Below are 17,514 nucleotides of genomic sequence, written 5' to 3'. Positions count from 1 at the left end.
CCTGCCTTCATAAATATTGGGCAAAAGCTCCCACAGTTGTATTCCAAATTATATTAATTTCAAAGAATACTACTAAACATGCTCCTGCAGATCATTAGCATTCACATACCATAAATCTTTCAAGGTTAATAAATTGTATTGATATATCGCTGCACATAAATTGTAAAAAGTTAATTAATCTGAAACGTTTTATTCATAGATGAACAATTGCCACATATTTACATCCAGATTAATCAATTGTTAAATACAACACTTATCCAGCATCCATTCCATTTGATAGATTTTCAAGCAGATAATAAAACACAATTTAATTATTTCTTAAAAATCATTAAATATATTTTCAGATAGCTTAGTTTTATTTTAGACTAGAAAGAGGTATGGGATATCAGCAATAAAAACTAAATTGGGAGTTACAGAGCTCAGTAATGTCAGTTTTACACTGTACAGGATGGGGATCAATTGCTCATTCATTGTCCAATATAGCAGTTTGAGTTCAGGTCCTTTATCAAGTTATCATTGCAAATTGCTGCACTAGTAATCATGGGCCCAGGTATGCTGTCCGGTAGGTCTACCTGGATCTGGAAATTTGTTGTATTAAAGTGTTGTCATAGTCCATAACCCCTTTTTGCTTGTCAGATACTTTACCAAACATAATTAGGGTAAAAGATGGAAAATCTCTTTAGCGGTGTAAGAACAATCAGAGGATAGACATACCATACAATTTACAAGTTAACACACCCCAGGGGTTGGCTAAACATAAATTTCTTTTGACAATTAAATGTATTGCTTTAACACAATAAATAACACCGAGCTAGTTAAGCTCATTATTTTAGTGTGTTCATTATTTCAGCAACTGATCTGAAGCTACAAATCTTTGTTTGGGCTGGAGCATTTGTCACTGTGATCAATGATCAGCTGTATTTCTTGAGCATTTTAATAGGGGTTTCCTTTTGATGAGCACTATTAAAACCATGTGGGTGGATAAATCTTTAGAAAGATAAAGCAAACACATATTAATTATACAAACACATTGAGGCTTTGTGGTTGCATACTGTGACAGTGTGTCCCTAAGAAATGCAGGGAAAGTGTTAAAAGCTCCAGGGAAAGAGTATTAATAGGTTTGGATAGGTTTCCCAGAAAAGAAACCAGGTTCTATAGGACCCTGGAGCTGGCCAATGGAGTGAAAAGGTGGGTTCCCTGGCCCAACCCAATCCTGATTGGGTAAATGTGCACCTGCACTCAGGTGCAAGAGAGAGAGGAAATTGATCAGCAAGAGGCTGAGGGGAGAAGCGAGCAGTCAGAGGTCGAAGGGCAGCCAGAGGGTTTCAGTCTGCCTGGTAGAAAACTTTTACCTTATTGCTAAGGGTGATGACAATTTCTGCAAGATCCACTGCTGCAGCGTCACCTTAGGGAAAAAATGGCTGGCCCTTATAAGCTTCCTTTTCCCAGGCAGTTCTTCAACTTCCGTGTGGCCAGCTGCTGCACCACCTCCGTCAGCATTTTCCGATTCTGTGCTACAGCCCGAGAGACCTCCGCCAATTGTTCCATCAACAAATGATTGGTCTCCTGCTGTGCTTTATAACCCCCTCTATGTGCTGCAGTAGTTTGCTGCTGTGCAGCATTAGCAACCATCAGGTGCTTCAGGACCTCTTCCATTTTGCTGCCACTTGATGCACTGGCCCTTTAAATCAATGCAGCCATCTTCGCTGCTTAATCTGCCTGCATCCTCCATCAAATGTGGTATATTACTGGGGGTTGCTCATGGTAATGGGATGCTTACAAGGCAGATAAAAGGCAGCAGACACCAAATGTCCAAAATAACAGTAGTTTTATTTCTTTAGCCCAGTGTTACAGCACGCTCTCCAGCACTTTAAAGTAAAAACAATAAACAACAGTGGCCCAGCTGGCCTTCCAGCTACCTCACTGGGTGCCCTGTCTCTAAAACACTCAATATCAACACTGTTTCACTCACAGTTCAAGTCTTGTTTGCCCGCTGGCTTTCCTGGACTTCTGTCCCCTCTCATGCAGCCTGGAACCCACTCTGGCTCCCTTCTCCTGCCTGGAACAGATTCTGGCTCCCTACACAGCCTGGAACAGACTTCCTCTCAGCCTGGAACCCTCTGGCTGCCTTCTCAGCCGGGAACCCTCTGGCTGCCTTCTCAGCCTGAAACCATCTGGCTGCCCCTCAGCCTCTGACTGATCACCTCTCCCCTCAGCCTCTTGCTGATCAATTTCCTCTCTCTCTTGCACCTGCGTACAGGTGCACATTTACCCAATCAGGATTGGGTTGGACCAGGGAACCCACCCTTTCACTCCCTTGGCTGGCTCCAGGGCCCTATAGAACCTGGTTTATTTTCTGGGAAACCTATCCAAACCTTTTAATATTCTCTTTTACTGGAGCCTTTAACACTTTCCCTGCATTTCTTAGGGACACACTGTCACAATACAAACATACATCTTTTAGGAGACTTCACTGACATAGATTTATTTAAAAATGCATTTACATATCAATTAAAGCACATATAAAACTCAAGAATAAAAAATAAATTTATTGCAGTGTACCAGTACCTAGATGTAATGGCTGCAGTAGCTTTGTTTTTTTTTGCTTTCTTTTCACTTGGTGATGCTACCTTCAACACATTCTTGTTCTAGGATGACAACATTTAGGAACTGTATCTATCAAGGAGTGATGTTGACCCCCTAGGACAGGAAATGTATTAGGATCACACCCTCTCTATTTCTTGAAAAGCAAATGTGGAGGCATTCTGTAATCCAGTAATCCAGTGGTCCTCAAATTTTTCTTTTTGTACCATGAACTCGGGGGAAGGGGGAAAGCATCTGTCCTAGTTGTCTGCAATATTTGCTGTAACAAGAAGGATTTTTCTCATTTTCATATTTTGTACAGTCAAACATGCAAACCAGTTTGACAGGAGAAAGAACACAGATCCTTCCTGTCACAAAGAAGACTGCGGCCAATGATGACGGATATGGGCTGGTTTGGCACAGCCCAAGGCCCGTCACCAGTCTAGCCAATCATGGGTGACCTCTGCAGTAATCTATTGGGGGAACCCAGGCAGATACTAATTGTAATATATTTCAGTGCATCACTTTCAGATTATTGTTGGAAATTGAGGTTCACTGGAATTCTGACAGTTACTTAAAGATATAATGAACACTTAGTAAACTTGAGAAAAAAAAAAGTTAATTCCTAGTTTTGAACACCTTACACATTTTATTAACTGACCCCAGTTAAACACCTTCAGCTTGGTTTTTCTGATAGATCCAAATAGAAATGACATAGTAGCATGTTTGTCATTTGCTTTTTACAATTACAGATGATGAAGTTTGCATGGGACAGCTACAAGAAATATGCTTGGGGGGAAAATGAGCTGCGTCCTCTAACAAAAGATGGGCATTTTGGAAGTTTATTTGGTAAGCTTTGTTTATTTTAAAAAGTAACAAGCAACACCATTTTGTATCAGTATTCCACTCCAGGAGGATTTTTAATATTTTTTTCACATGAGAATGTAAGGTTTGCACATCACTCGCAGAATTAAACCTTTTCAGTCTACTTTTCAGATACAAAGGCATGGTTATTTCCCACAATAACAAAGCACAGCAATTCACATTGTGCTGCTGGTTTCAGAATGTTCAAAAACAGGGAGCACAATAAATAAAGTTGTGGAGAAAAAAGGCTGAAAGGAGATGTGTGATTTGGCATATTCATATGATTGTCTTTTCTCCAGTCATAGAGCTCTCTCTAAGCAAAAAGAACTCTATCAAGCATTGGAGGCCCCATACCAAAGCTTAAAATTATTAAAAAGTCTGGTAATGGGGACAATGGGGTGAAAACGAGTTAACAGAGAGCTGGTAATGATATCCACTCTGCATGATAGATTGTCATTTTGGAGAAAGTTTTCAATGTGTTCAATGCAGCCAAATCTCACTATAGAAAACTGCAGGTATAGATGCCAGTAACAGATATTGGAGACACTGCAGCTGAAATCAGTTCACCATATGGGTTGTCTGTTGTGCCCATGGGTCCATAAACATTCATGCTTGGCAGTGGAGGTGTCTGGTGCTTTCTTCTGAGAACCTTATGCCAGACATTTCATGATTTGTTTTTTTAGGATGTAAACAATTGCAATCCTTTTACCAGCTATTGATGGGATCCACCTCTTAGGGTATTAGGCACTGCTTCCAGACATTGGAAAGTCACTCTGAAAATCAGAGACAGCCAGGTTAGCAATGACCTGTTACTAGTGCTAGTTTTACGCAGTTTTAATCAAACAAAATCACATTGGGGTGGATTTATTAAAGGAGGCTGTTCACATAGCAAAGTGGGTTCTCAGTTTGCGAGGACCTATTTTACATAGCAGAGTAAATGTGGCAAAAAAATTAACCTTACAAAGATTACCCAGCTACATGCTTGCATTCTATTTTACAAATGAGTCTATTTGTATAAAGTTTTGTATATCCTAGGCAGGAAAATGATTGTTTTAAAGTTGTTGTTTTTTTTTGATTGGCATATATGAACATATTGTGTTATGTTTATAGTAGATGTTTTCATTAAATTGTTCTTAGCTTTAACACATGTTTTGTGTATATGTTTATCTATTTAATGAAATGTTTTCAAATTCTGTAATGAGGTTTTCTATCATCTATGCAATCAACGCTTTTTTTTCCTTACAGCTCAATAAATTGAAATTAATGTTAAATGTACAATTTAAAATGCTGACCACTTTGAGCTCTGCAGTAAAAGACCAGGCCTCAACATGAGTCCAATTTAATTATCTAAAGTGCTGAAATTATTGTCATTACAGCAGTTAAAAATGAATTTATTAAAGCAGAAGGAAAATAGTTTGACTACAATAATAGCAATAATCAACAATTGATTTATAGTGTATGTCCAATCAAGTTTTTCTGTTTTGCATTAAGCAGAGGAGGGTTACAACCCTTCAGGTTTTTTTTTTCCTATCTGCTCAACAATTGGGAGATTCCCCTTCAATTTTCCTTAACTTCCTAGCCTAAAGCACAGCAGGATATGAGAGAAAATCTCTCCAAAAAGAACAACATTTTAATCCAATAGTACTGTCCCTGAAACAAGTATCGGTGTACAGACATAAAGTGGGATGCACTTTTAGCCTCTCTGCTCTCTCTCCTTCTGTGACTATATTACTGGAACCTATTACAGTAATGTCATATTAAAGTTGAGTATGTTAATAGGATGGCTGCACAGAATTGTTGGTCTAGAGAAGGAGATAGTATATATCTGGCTTGACCAGAAGTGATGAACCAAATTTCAGATTTGGAGGATGTTGTGTGAATAAGCACTGCAGCATCCATGTATTGTTCACTAATTTCAAATAGTAAACCAACCTAAAAAGGCTTCAGCTTTTCTTGAGCCAAGTGCAAAAAAAAAACCTTATTTCTGCAAAATTCCTGCTTCAGTAATAGGCAAATAAACCGCAACAACTGCAAATTACAGGGAAAAAAATCTAAACCCATACATTTAAATTGTATAAATACAACGATGGACATGTTTTAGGTCCAATAAAGTACATTCATTCAATACATTCACAGAATAAAAAATAGATTAAGTCCTTTCATACACTGAATTGTGACTAATTCTCATTATTTACATCCAGTAGGGTAATGCCCTACTAATACTTTTTGCTGGCCTTTCGATCCCTTTTCAACTTTATGGAAAACTAAATAAAGTCTGCTAAAATTCTTCTTTAAAACGAAAGCCCAAAACTAAACCTCACATTCAATTCCAATTTGATTCTGTATACAAAATTGTGCAATTTAATGTACTTGTGGCACAACTAAAAGCATGGGCTATATGTTTGTACACTTCTCCTTCTGCACATGGTGCCATCCTGTCTGCTGATTTGCAAAGACATTAAAATTAATTACTGTGCAGAATTTTGTGTTATCTAAAAGTATAAACATTCCACTATCTCACTATGGAATTAAATCATTAATAATAAGACAAAAAAGGGATCAAACCCAGAAGAGATGAGAATAATGCACACAGCTAAAAACATTTGTCCAAACTTAACATTGCCAACTGCTAAGAACTGTCCTGTGACCTGCACCTGTGTGCTCTATCAAGGTGCCAAGCACAGCACTTACTCTCTGTCTCACAGAGCATGCACCCTGGCCTGACCCTGACTACATTTGTCCATTGCCTGCCCTGACCCACACCTCACACCACACCAGTGCTTAAGTCCTCCTCCACAGGTAGAGTGATCCTGAGGGTCAGGACCTGGTGATATTCTAGGCCTCTAGGCTATCCTCCCATCACTCCTTGGGGGGAGCCCTAGTAAAGACCTGGTGTCACTGCACACCTCGGGTGATCCCATGCTATCTGTTAGCACTGCAGGTCTTGCCGGCGCCGCTGCTCCTAATTGCAGGCACGGGCGCCGGGTCCTATCTTTCAAGTAGAGGTGTGTCCTGGAAACACTATATGCCTATGGAGATCCTGACAAACTCCCTGTTTGCTATCTGACATTCACTGTTATATATGAACCAACCTTAAAACACATTTTAGCAATTTATCAAAGTTTAATGTTTGAAAATGTATTTCTAAATAATTTTACATGCCACTTATAATGTGGGCCTTGAGGTGCAAAAAGAACCCCAGCATAACTGCTCACTACCTTCATTTTACATCCAGGTATGGGTGTTGTGCACCAGTCCACCCGATTCCATGTTTGTAATCTGGTAAACTGAGAACCTATGCTTGTGATGCAGGAAAGTAGTTTCCAGACACACCTACTACAGGCTATTTGTTGCAAATAGAAAGCCTGATGTAAAATTTACAAAATTTGGAATTTTTTTTACACCCACAAGATTTAAAACTATCTGTGAATGTGATTAGTGTTTCGAATGAATTAGATGGACAAAGGAAGTTTTTCCGTTCTCACTACCAAATGGCCTTTGTGCTGCTGCACATGCAGCTAAACCCTCTTATTTTCCAATAAGCCACGCTATGTATAAATCCTGATGTTTTATTAAAAAGGCCTGTGTGGGGAAGAAACCAGGGACACAAATACACAGAAATAGATTCTGTCAAATACATATGTACTAAACAATAAACAGTTGCTAGTAAATAAATGCCTATCTGCTCACGTTTAGGAGGACAGAGGTCTTTCAGGTGTTAGTTTTTGTTATTTAAACATTAGGCAATGCACTTTGATCACTGGAGAGCCCTTATTGACGTAAACATAAAAAACAGTGAAATCAATGAAACTACGCTGGAGGTATGAGAGAAGTTACTTGGCAAAGCTTTGGGAATCACACTCTTGTTTCCAATGGTAGCTCAGATTAAGTACCTGCTGATTAGCATTAGTACATTACAAAATGATCATTGTCACTTAAATGTCATTTGTCACTTATACTTTCTCCTTAACTGATAGGTGTTTAGGTACATCAGTAAACTTCTCACTAGATCAGTATATGAATGGTCTGACCCTTCAATATATTTCAAATGGACATTATTCATAGAATTATATTTGCTTTTAATTTTACTTGTAATCATGATTTGTTTGTTTAACATAAAGCTGCCATTTACAAGTGAATCTCACCCAAAACAGGGGGATTGAAAGGAGCTACAATTGTGGATGCTCTAGACACGCTTTTTATTATGAACCTGAAGGAAGAGTTTGAGCATGCTGAACGATGGATAGAAAACAGCCTTGATCTAGATGTGGTAAGATGATTTCTTTGAATGAGTTTGGACTTTCTCTCAAAGTAAGCCAAGGGCAGCTTTTTTGATTTTTGTAGGTCTTTTAATCACTAACAGTTGGCATTATATAGTGAATATACCTAAACACATTTTAGACTCTATAAACGTCAGAACAGTAATTGTGATTTGCATACCTTTTATTGAAGTTGGTAATGAATGGGTTCTATCACAATGTTTAAAGCATAACTAAACCCAAAAAAATTTGTATTGTATTACATTTTATAAATACCTAGATGTGTTGGCTGCATTAGTTTCCATTATTCAGGCACATACCTAAAATACCTGTTGACCTTGCTATAAATGCATTTTCCATATTGTGCCATGGGTGGAGGGTAGAAATGGGGGTAACATGAAAACATCTTTGCTTATAGACTACAAAGTGTTGAATATATGATGCCTAAAATAATAAACATATTGTTTACCAACTGCCAATGTTTGCGTTGTATATTAAAGCGGACCTAAAATCACACTTTCAGCTTGGGTTTATGAATAAAACAACCCTAAATTATACTGATCTGTCCGGATTTTATTTGTGTTTAAAGCTTCCAAACCCCCTAAAATGCTCTGACCATTCCCCTTGGACTCTCCATTGCCAAGGCGAGGCTGCAAAGGCTCATGGGAGATTGACATCAGCAGTCAAAGTTGAAAAAAATCACTAAAGTTGCTGACCAATCAAAGCAATAGGAGTGGTTTAGAACTGCTCTGATTGGTCAGCAAGTTTAGTGTTTTTTTTTGTTTTTTTTTCCTGTCATTTGAAAATTCCTCTCACTCTCCAGCATCATCACTGTCTGCTTCGATCAGGTGCAGAAGGGGGGAGAGGTGTCAGCTCAGCTCTTCAGCAAGTAGACTTCACATCTGAATGGAAGGATTTTTATTGGGTTACTGGGCAACACAGATGAGGGTAACAACACAGATTAGGATAACATTGTGGATCAGGGTGACAACGCAGATTAGGGTGACAACAGGCTCCCCAGATGAGGATGACGGTGATGATACTGTGCAAGTGTCTGATATGGCAGTGGGAAGTGGTTCCCTGATGTGTGTCTTGTGATGGTGGACCTGATCTGTATCTATGACATCATCAATACTTAGTGATTGGTTGGAGAGCCTGGGCGAGGAGCTTGAGTAGAGGGAGGGCTGTGGGCGGAGAAGGTCAGGACTGGATGGCACAGCAATTTGCCACACACAAGATGGCTGTTTCCATATAAATGTTTTATTATTCATGCTTTCCAGCTGACACAGCCAGCACCACTATTGCATTCCTGTGCAAGTAAGTGAGAACAGATATCTAATATTAGGTCTGATGTTAGAGTTTAGGTCCGCTTTAACTGTACTGTTTAATGTGTAGAATGTCTTACAAAGCAGTATTACAAAAATATTCGTTTGTTAAAGAAAAAACGACACTGTCTACACTCATAAAGGATAACTACTTCTGTAAATTGTTGTTGTGATTTAAACATTTAAACTGAATGAGTATCTTAAAAATACTTCTTGCATAGAACCATCAGTTCAAAACCGGGTAGTGGTAGATTCAGGGACAGCAAGCTACCTTGGCTGCCTTGAAATAGATTCTTACGGCTATGTTCAGACTGGTGGTGAGGTTACAGTGCAGTTAACACTTTTTCATGCCTTAAAAAAGCTACATGTAGCTTCTCCGGGTGACAGCTCCTAGAGAATGAATGAGGATGACAGTGACTGCTTCAGAAGTACAGGCAGCTATTTAATGTGCAGACACTGGTTCTGTACGAGCCGCCCAGGATCACTGGATCCCGAGGAAAGTTTGGGAGAAAGGGAGAAACAGCAAGGAGGGGAGAGAGCAAGAGAGTGAGAGAAAGAAAGAGCGAGAGGGGTGAGAGAGAAAGAGAATGGGTAAGCACCCTGGGTAGAATGGAGAGCTATTGGTTACAGCATTGTTATTGAGTTACCTCCTAGATTGTAAACTCTTTGAGGCAGGTTCCTCTTCTCCTCCTGTGTCACTGTCTGTATCTGTCTGTTATTTGTAATACCTATTTAACATACATTGCTGTGTAATGTGTTGGTTCTAAATACATTGTATAATATTATTAATAATAATAATAATAAAAAAAAATAATAATCACAAAGCAGAGGCATGTTGGCTCATATAGAAGGTTGGTCACCACATAACAAACTCTGCCACCTTTAATTCCAAGTGTGAGCTAGTGGTGAAGGAAGGTGAGAAGAACAGAGTTGCAAAGTGGTGACTGAAGGCTCCTACTGGCACAGACCAATTATAAGTTGATAGTTCTGCTTTTGCATATATTTCCCAATGTTTACATTAACTTGCTGTTATTTTGGCATTAGGGTGTGGGTTATCCTTTATTGATCCATATAGCAATATTTTTTTAAACCAGAGCACCCAACCAACAAGCAGCTTGAATTAGAGGCAAAATGTGGTTTTGATTGGTAACATGGAGATATTCCTGTTGTAAGTTCAGTTTTACACTGCTTGATCTATTTCTATAAATGAAAAGAAACAAGTGAATAAGTGCACGTTCCATAAATTCACCATATATATTTTAATGATTAGAACGGAGAAGCCTCTTTGTTTGAAGTTAACATCCGTTACATTGGAGGACTGCTTTCTGCTTACTACTTGTCAGGGAAAGAGGTGAGTGTAAAATTCTGTATGTTTATGGTCAATGTTAACTATTTTGGTTATGGAAACTCATATTTCTGATTCGTTAGTGCTTATTACTGAAAAGGACATAGGAAAAGCTACAAAAACAGATTTGCTGAATAATTACATATTGCTCGTAGGTGGATTACAGCTAAATGAACAGAGACTCGGGCAGTTTAAATATAATAATTATCCACTTAGGAATCTGGGGAATGGTATTTGCAAACAGACATGTTATTTTAAACAGTGTACACACTTTTGTGCAGAACTGAACTGAATGTACCAATAAATAATAAGACTTGTAAGGTAACCTTTCCCTGAACATTAAAGCCCAACTACAGCCAACACTGAACAAGGCAAAGTCCAATAGTGAATTCAAACAATGTATAGAAACAAAGTGGTGGGAAGAATTTGTTTTAAGGATGAAAAAGTTACATACTGTGCTACATAATATTTTCTTTATCTCTGATTCAGTCAATGGGAGAATCAATACCATTTGACAATGTGACATCTAAAGATGGAATAACAAAAAATGCCAAATTGCATTTCTCAGCATCCCTGCATTACAGTGGAATCTAGGTGTCTACATCAGAAGGCAGGACATGTAGTCACTGCAAGTAGGTGGGGGCAACTGTAAGATCTCAATCTGGTAACAAAAAACAAAAAGGCTGTATGAATAGGTACACAATGGGGGTTTTGAAACTTGTAAGGTTTAGTTCCAAAACTGTGTGTGTGTATATATATATATATATATATATATATATACAGTTAGGTCCATAAACAATTAGACAGAGACAACTTTTTTCTAATTTTTGTTCTGTACATTACCACAATAATTTTAAATGAAACAACTCATGCAGTTGAACTGCAGACTTTCAGCTTAAATTCAGTGGGTTGAACAAAAAATTGCATATAATTGTGAGGGACTAAAGCCTTTTTTTACACAATCACTTCATTTCAGGGGCTCAAATGTAATTGGACAAATTAAAAAGCTAAAAATAAAATGTTCATTTCTAATACTTGGTTGAAACCCCTTTACTGGCAATGACAGCCTGTAGTCTTGAACTCATGGACATCACCAGATGCTGAGTTTCCTCCTTTTAATGCTCTGCCAGGCCTTTACTGCAGCGGCTTTCAGATCCTGTTTGTTCTGAAGTTTAGTCTTCAACAAGTGAAATGCATGCTCAGTTGGGTTCAGATCAGGTGACTGACTTGGCCATTCAAGAATATTCCACTTCTTTGCTTTAATAAACTCCTGGGTTGCTTTGGCTGTATGTTTTGGGTCATTGTCCATCTGTATTATGAAACGCCTCCCAATCAATGTGACTGCATTTAGCTGGATTTGAGCAGACAGTATGTCTCTGAACACCTCAGAATTCATTTGGCTGCTTCTGTCCTGTGTCACATCATGAATAAACACTAGTGTCCCAGTGCCACTGGCAGCCATGCACTCCCAACCCATCACACTGCCTCCGCCATGTTTTACAGATGATGTGCTATGCTTTGGATCATGAGCTGTTCTACGTCTTCTCCATACTTTTTTCTTGCCATCATTCTGGTAAAGGTTGATCTTGGTTTCCCCTGTCCAAAAAATGTTTTTCCAGAACTGTGGTGGCTTTTTTACATGTTTTTCAGCAAAGTCCAATCTAGCCTTTCTATTATTGAGGCTTATGAGTGACTTGCACCTTGCAGTACACCCTCTGTATTTACTTTCATGCAGTCTTCTCTTTATGGTAGACTTGGATATCGATACGCCTACTTCCTGGAGAGTGTTGTTCACTTGGTTGGCTGTTGTGAAAGGGTTTCTCCTCACCATGGAAATGATTCTACAATCATCCACCACTGTTGTCTTCTGTGGACGTCCAGGTCTTTTGGTGTTCACCAGTGCTTTGTTTCTTTCTCATGATGTACCAAACTGTAGATTTTGCCACTCCTAATATTGTAGCAATTTCTCAGATGGGTTTTTTCTGTTTTTTCAGCATAATGATGGCTTGCTTCCCCTGCATGGAGAGCTCCTTTGACTGCATGTTGTCTGTTCACAGCAAAATCTTCCATATACAAGCACCCCCTCCTCCCCTTCAAATCAACTCCAGGCCTTTTATCTGCTTAATTGATAATGACATAATGAAGGAATTTCCCACACCAACCCATGAAATAGCCTTTGAGTCAATTGTTCAATTACGTTTGAGACCCTGAAATGAAGTGATTGTGTAAAAAAAGGCTTTAGTTTCTCACTTTTTCATGCAATCTTTTTGTTCAACCCACTGGATCATCCACTCTAATTCGACTACTATCCACAATTTCTTAATAAAATACTAATTCTCTAAATACTGTAATACTATGTGGAATTTGTGTGTTTATTGTTTTGCTTTTGAATTTTCAATCTGTTTTATTTTGAACTTTAAATTTACTTGTTGTTGTTGTTTATTATACTGTATGCAAGAAATGTGTTGGATGTAGACGTACTATATATGTATATGCACATATTTTTCAATAAAAGCAAATAGATGACATTTATTCATACAATTTTTATTCTTTTTAAAGCTGTTTAGTGTTTTAGGATGGTGAAATGATTTTAATGTAGTAGTTTTATGTCCTTATATATATTATATCAAATCATATTTAATACTCCTAACAAGTCATGGTGGTATATCTGGTTGCTTGGAATTGCTGTAGCTCCTTCAAGGAGGTGATGGAAAAGCTTTCAGATATGGTTACTTATAAAATCAAGCCAGACATGATGAACTGAAATGAAACTGACTGCCAGATAGAACAGGTTTACCCTGCAACAGCTCTTATACAGGTGCTTAGTGCCTAAAGACATACAGATGACCTTAGATCAATCCAGCTCTTTACAGGTAACAACTGTGTATCTGTGGATTCCCTGACCTTTCCAGACATTCTCTAGTCAAGTCTACTTGGGGAGAAGAATTTAGCATTTCATAATGTTTCAGTAATGAAAAATATGGCTTAGATGTTTAAAATCTTATTTTTAAAAGATTACTTTTCATAACAGTAGGAGGCTTTTATATCATTTTTTTTAAATGTCATGGGCAATAAATGTGGCACTCAGATTCGCTTTTTTGCCTTTTTATGCATATTTATAAATATGCATACTTAAAAAAAGACAGATTTAAAATAGAAAGCATCTGCTTAATAATCTTCCAGCGGAAATTGGTGCTATTTTAGTACGAACCTCCCAACTAACTTCTTAACACAGCTGATTGCAGAAAATACATGTGATCATAAAATGTTAATCACAGAAACCTCAAGAGAAATGTCGCCAATGACTAATTCACAAACTACAGATTAAATATATCAAAGTTTGAATGGTGAAAATCATGTTCTACATTATGTGCATACAACTTGCTATGATATTTTTTGTTAGACTAAAACTGTTTATATTTTAGAAAGCAAAAAAAAAAAAAAACTTCAATTTAATTTTATTTGCAGATTTACACTAAGGAGTTGTTAATTCATTTTACTTTAAATGACCTTGAAAGCTTAGGTTTGACAATTCATTTAAAAGAAATTGAACAGATTCAGTTCTTTTCAGAAATTTGAAAAATTGTGGCGGGTTTGGAAAGTAGTGGAATTGTAAATTCAGCAAAACAACCAGGCAGCAAAACAACCTTACAATGCATTGCACAGACATTGCACTACAAAATTAGTCTTAGGAGAATGACGTGCTGCACAAGAAAAAGAACTGCTGCACAAGAAACCTTCCAGCACTGCTTACCTCAGACTGCCTCCCGCCCTCTCTGCCTCCCTCCCCACTGTTACAGTAGCCTTCTCACACAGAAAGACATCCCCAGCATCCCTATAGACGTACAGCAGGGAGGGGTAAGGCAGGGCTCTGGGATCAACTTACGTTGCCTTTGCGATCGACCAGTAGATCGCGACCAACGCTTTGGGCACCCCTGCAATAAAGTATGTGTAAAATGAGATTTACCAGGTCTGCAGACCTGGTCTGGGTAACTGACAGAAAATATGGAAGCCAAAAGATCAAAATGAAATCCATACAAATTTAATTTTGAAAAGAAGCATTCATCTAAACTAACATCCTGACAGGGAGATTGACCATGAACTCCCAGCAAAATAGTTGGCTTATGTTTCGTCACATGAATAAAATAGACCTTTGTACCTACAGATTTTGTGTTTGGTGCCAAGTGGATGCTCATTTTTCAGTGGGCAAAGCCACAGAATTATGCTTACTAGAGTACGTTGAGCTTCTCCTAAGTAGACTTTGGCCTTAGTATGGTAAAGTGTGAGCATCAGTGCCACCAAGAAAAACAGCACAACATAGCAGTTCTGCCATATGAGTCCAGAGCAGTTCAGGTATGATCCTCATCTCATGAAGAGCTGTTTGAAATTTAATTATCTTGGTAGATGGACATATGTCTCCCCAACCAATTGGTGTTAAACCTAGCAGGTCAATGCAGCAGTTATGCCATGTTGGAGTTTCAGGCTTTGCAAGTGTCATCCATTTACCGTAATATTTGTTAATGATCAGGTACTGTCCTAGTTTTCTGGTAAAATACTTTGATGAATCATTTATATTGAAAACCTTAAATTATTTTCTATCAGATCCACATATGCAGGATAGTGTATTCCTGTGCTTAAAACATCACACATATTCCACAAGATAATAATGAAGATGATTTGTTTCTACTACATTACGTATGTGATGAATGATAAATGCACAGAAAACACTAGACACCTCAATATGACATAACCAATGAGCATGATTATGGAAAATAATCACAAGCAATAAATCTCAATATAAACAGCATACATATTATAGAAGGATTTCACACACATGTAAAAAGTAAATGTAAATTAGTCTAAGTCAATGAAAACACGTACAATGCCTAATTTAAAATATATCATGAGTTGTTGCATGTATCCTTAATCATGTATAGCAAGCTATTTGAAATTTTAAATCAGCTTGACAGCGAGAGAGATTTCTTGGATACTAAACAGAGAAAATGCATATATACACATTTACATTTCAATTGTATTGTTAATCAGCTTTGCATCTAATCAATTGTGTAGCAATGTTATGTGCCCTTACATTACATTGCTAGTAAATATTCAGGATACTTTACAAATGGATTGTAATATTTGTGACCCAGACTGCCATAGGAAATTACAAATTGGAAAAAAGTGCATCATGTGCTATACAATAGTAAATGGCCTGCATAAATATTGATGTAAAAATACAATACCGTGAAATTTCTACCACATCATTATTTTATACTAATTGGTATGTATGGTTTTCCAATGTTTTCAGGTTTTCAGAGAAAAAGCAATAGGCCTTGGAAAGAAACTGTTACCGGCATTTAGCACACCTACTGGGATCCCACGTGGTATTATAAACCTTGGAAAGTAAGAATGACTTATGTTACTAGACTGGCTTAAATCATTTCATTATTATATTAATAAACCCACAGTGTGAAAAATCAAATGTTTATATTTTAGCCATTAGAGAAATAAACTACATTTAAAGATTATGTATAATCCTGTATAAACAATAAAAATCCCGTACCCAACCTTTTAGAATTTCACCACTTATCTTCAGTACCTTCTTTCTTTTTTAATTTTTTTACGCTTTTAATTTTTTATCCAATTTCCTGTTAAGCTGTATCTCTTTTGTTAAATAAAGCATAAAAAAATAAAAAGAAATATAAACTACATGCACACAATTTACTAATTTATAAAGTATGTATTATTTGGTATTTATGATTGTTCTTTTCAGTTCTTATTTGGCCTCATTGCCAAAAGTAAAAGGCTTAAGACAAATAATGAATAATAAATCATAATGATTTGAGCCTGATCTTATTCTTTGGAATGGTTCTTTCTAAGATAAATCTACTACATTGTAAGAAGTTGAAGCACCAGCCCCAGGACTGTTATAATTTCCCTTTAAATCCTGAGACAATTTTGCAGACACTGTTTTCGATTTGCTTGTGGGTAAATATACCGCTTGCACAATGTTCTTAACGCAGGCGAATCTGACAATGCTGTTCTGCATGTACAAGTTTTGTGACACCTCATCAGCTTAGATTTGTGACAACACCTCATTAGTTTTAGATGCTGCAGACTTCCTGCCTAGACTGACTATTTTCAGATGTGACTGCAAAAATTGTAAGAAGGATATTACCCAGTAGTACCAAATATCAGTGAACCACCACATCAAACAGAGAGAGAAACAATGAAAGAAAATGATAAGCAGAATGACTAAAGTAGTCAGAATGATTAAAGAGAAGGAGAAGCTATGGAAACAAATGACAATCCATTAGCTCTAATGGCAGCTTCAAATATGACATGTGGTTACTAGGGATAAGTTATTCAGCACAGTTTCATTTTGCTTGTTGAATCCTACTCATGAAACCTTGTGTCTGCTTTTGCCATGCAGCTAGAATACCATATTGTAGATGTGTAACTGATTTTGTATTTTTAGATTTCACTTATTTTAATTACAGCAGCAATACACTAGTCTGATTAATTTTAATTTGAAAAAAAAACATTGCTTTTTTAGGTTGTTTTTTTAAAACCCAGCTATTTCGGGAGGCACTGGGGATGCATGGGGGCATGGCCTGCACCTTCCAGAAGTGTCAGAAGCTGGGGTCATATCTAAAAGCCTCATTTTGGCACTTAAAAGCCAGACATCTAAATTCAGCCATGTGCAGCCTTAGCTGACCTAAACAGTGCTGATTTGCAAATCTTGACTGTTTTGTCAAACGTCAAGCCCTCATCTGCATCTTTGGCCAACCCATTGGCCACTAGTAATTGAAGAAACCAAATGACTTCTATAGAGCTCTGAAACTGTCGGCTTGGCTTTACCTTCTGTGAAAGTCAAAATGGCAGTGCCCAGTGGGAGAATAATTGGGTCATTGGGGAAAGACTAGGATTTTTTGTTCACTGATTATGTACCGGTGAGTTGTTTATAAGCTAGAAAGCTCATACTTGGCAGCAGTTTCTGTAAACATTGGCAAAGTAAAGGACTGCTTTAAAATGTTGGCAACTGTAATGCTTCACTCTAGTCTTTAATGAATGTGTTAGTTATGGGTTACCACATTCAATGACTCATCAGAGCCAATCAGATGTCAGGTTTTAGCAG

General features: G+C 37.5%; 1 protein-coding gene across 1 annotated transcript in view; it reads left to right on the top strand.

The window, feature by feature from the left end:
• Positions 1–17,514, top strand: part of MAN1C1 (mannosidase alpha class 1C member 1) — a 60,314-nt gene that overhangs the window by 17,563 nt on the left and 25,237 nt on the right. The window contains exons 3-6 of the mRNA XM_072419070.1: positions 3,336–3,432; positions 7,602–7,717; positions 10,302–10,382; positions 15,685–15,779. Of these exons, the coding sequence (XP_072275171.1) occupies positions 3,336–3,432; positions 7,602–7,717; positions 10,302–10,382; positions 15,685–15,779 (389 nt within the window). The remainder of the gene's footprint in view (positions 1–3,335; positions 3,433–7,601; positions 7,718–10,301; positions 10,383–15,684; positions 15,780–17,514) is intronic.

This window comes from Pyxicephalus adspersus, chromosome 1 (assembly GCF_032062135.1).
Source record: "Pyxicephalus adspersus chromosome 1, UCB_Pads_2.0, whole genome shotgun sequence".
Taxonomy (NCBI): Eukaryota; Metazoa; Chordata; class Amphibia; order Anura; family Pyxicephalidae; genus Pyxicephalus; species Pyxicephalus adspersus.
The sequence above is the reverse complement of the archived record's forward strand: the minus strand, read 5'-3'. Positions and strand labels throughout refer to the sequence as shown.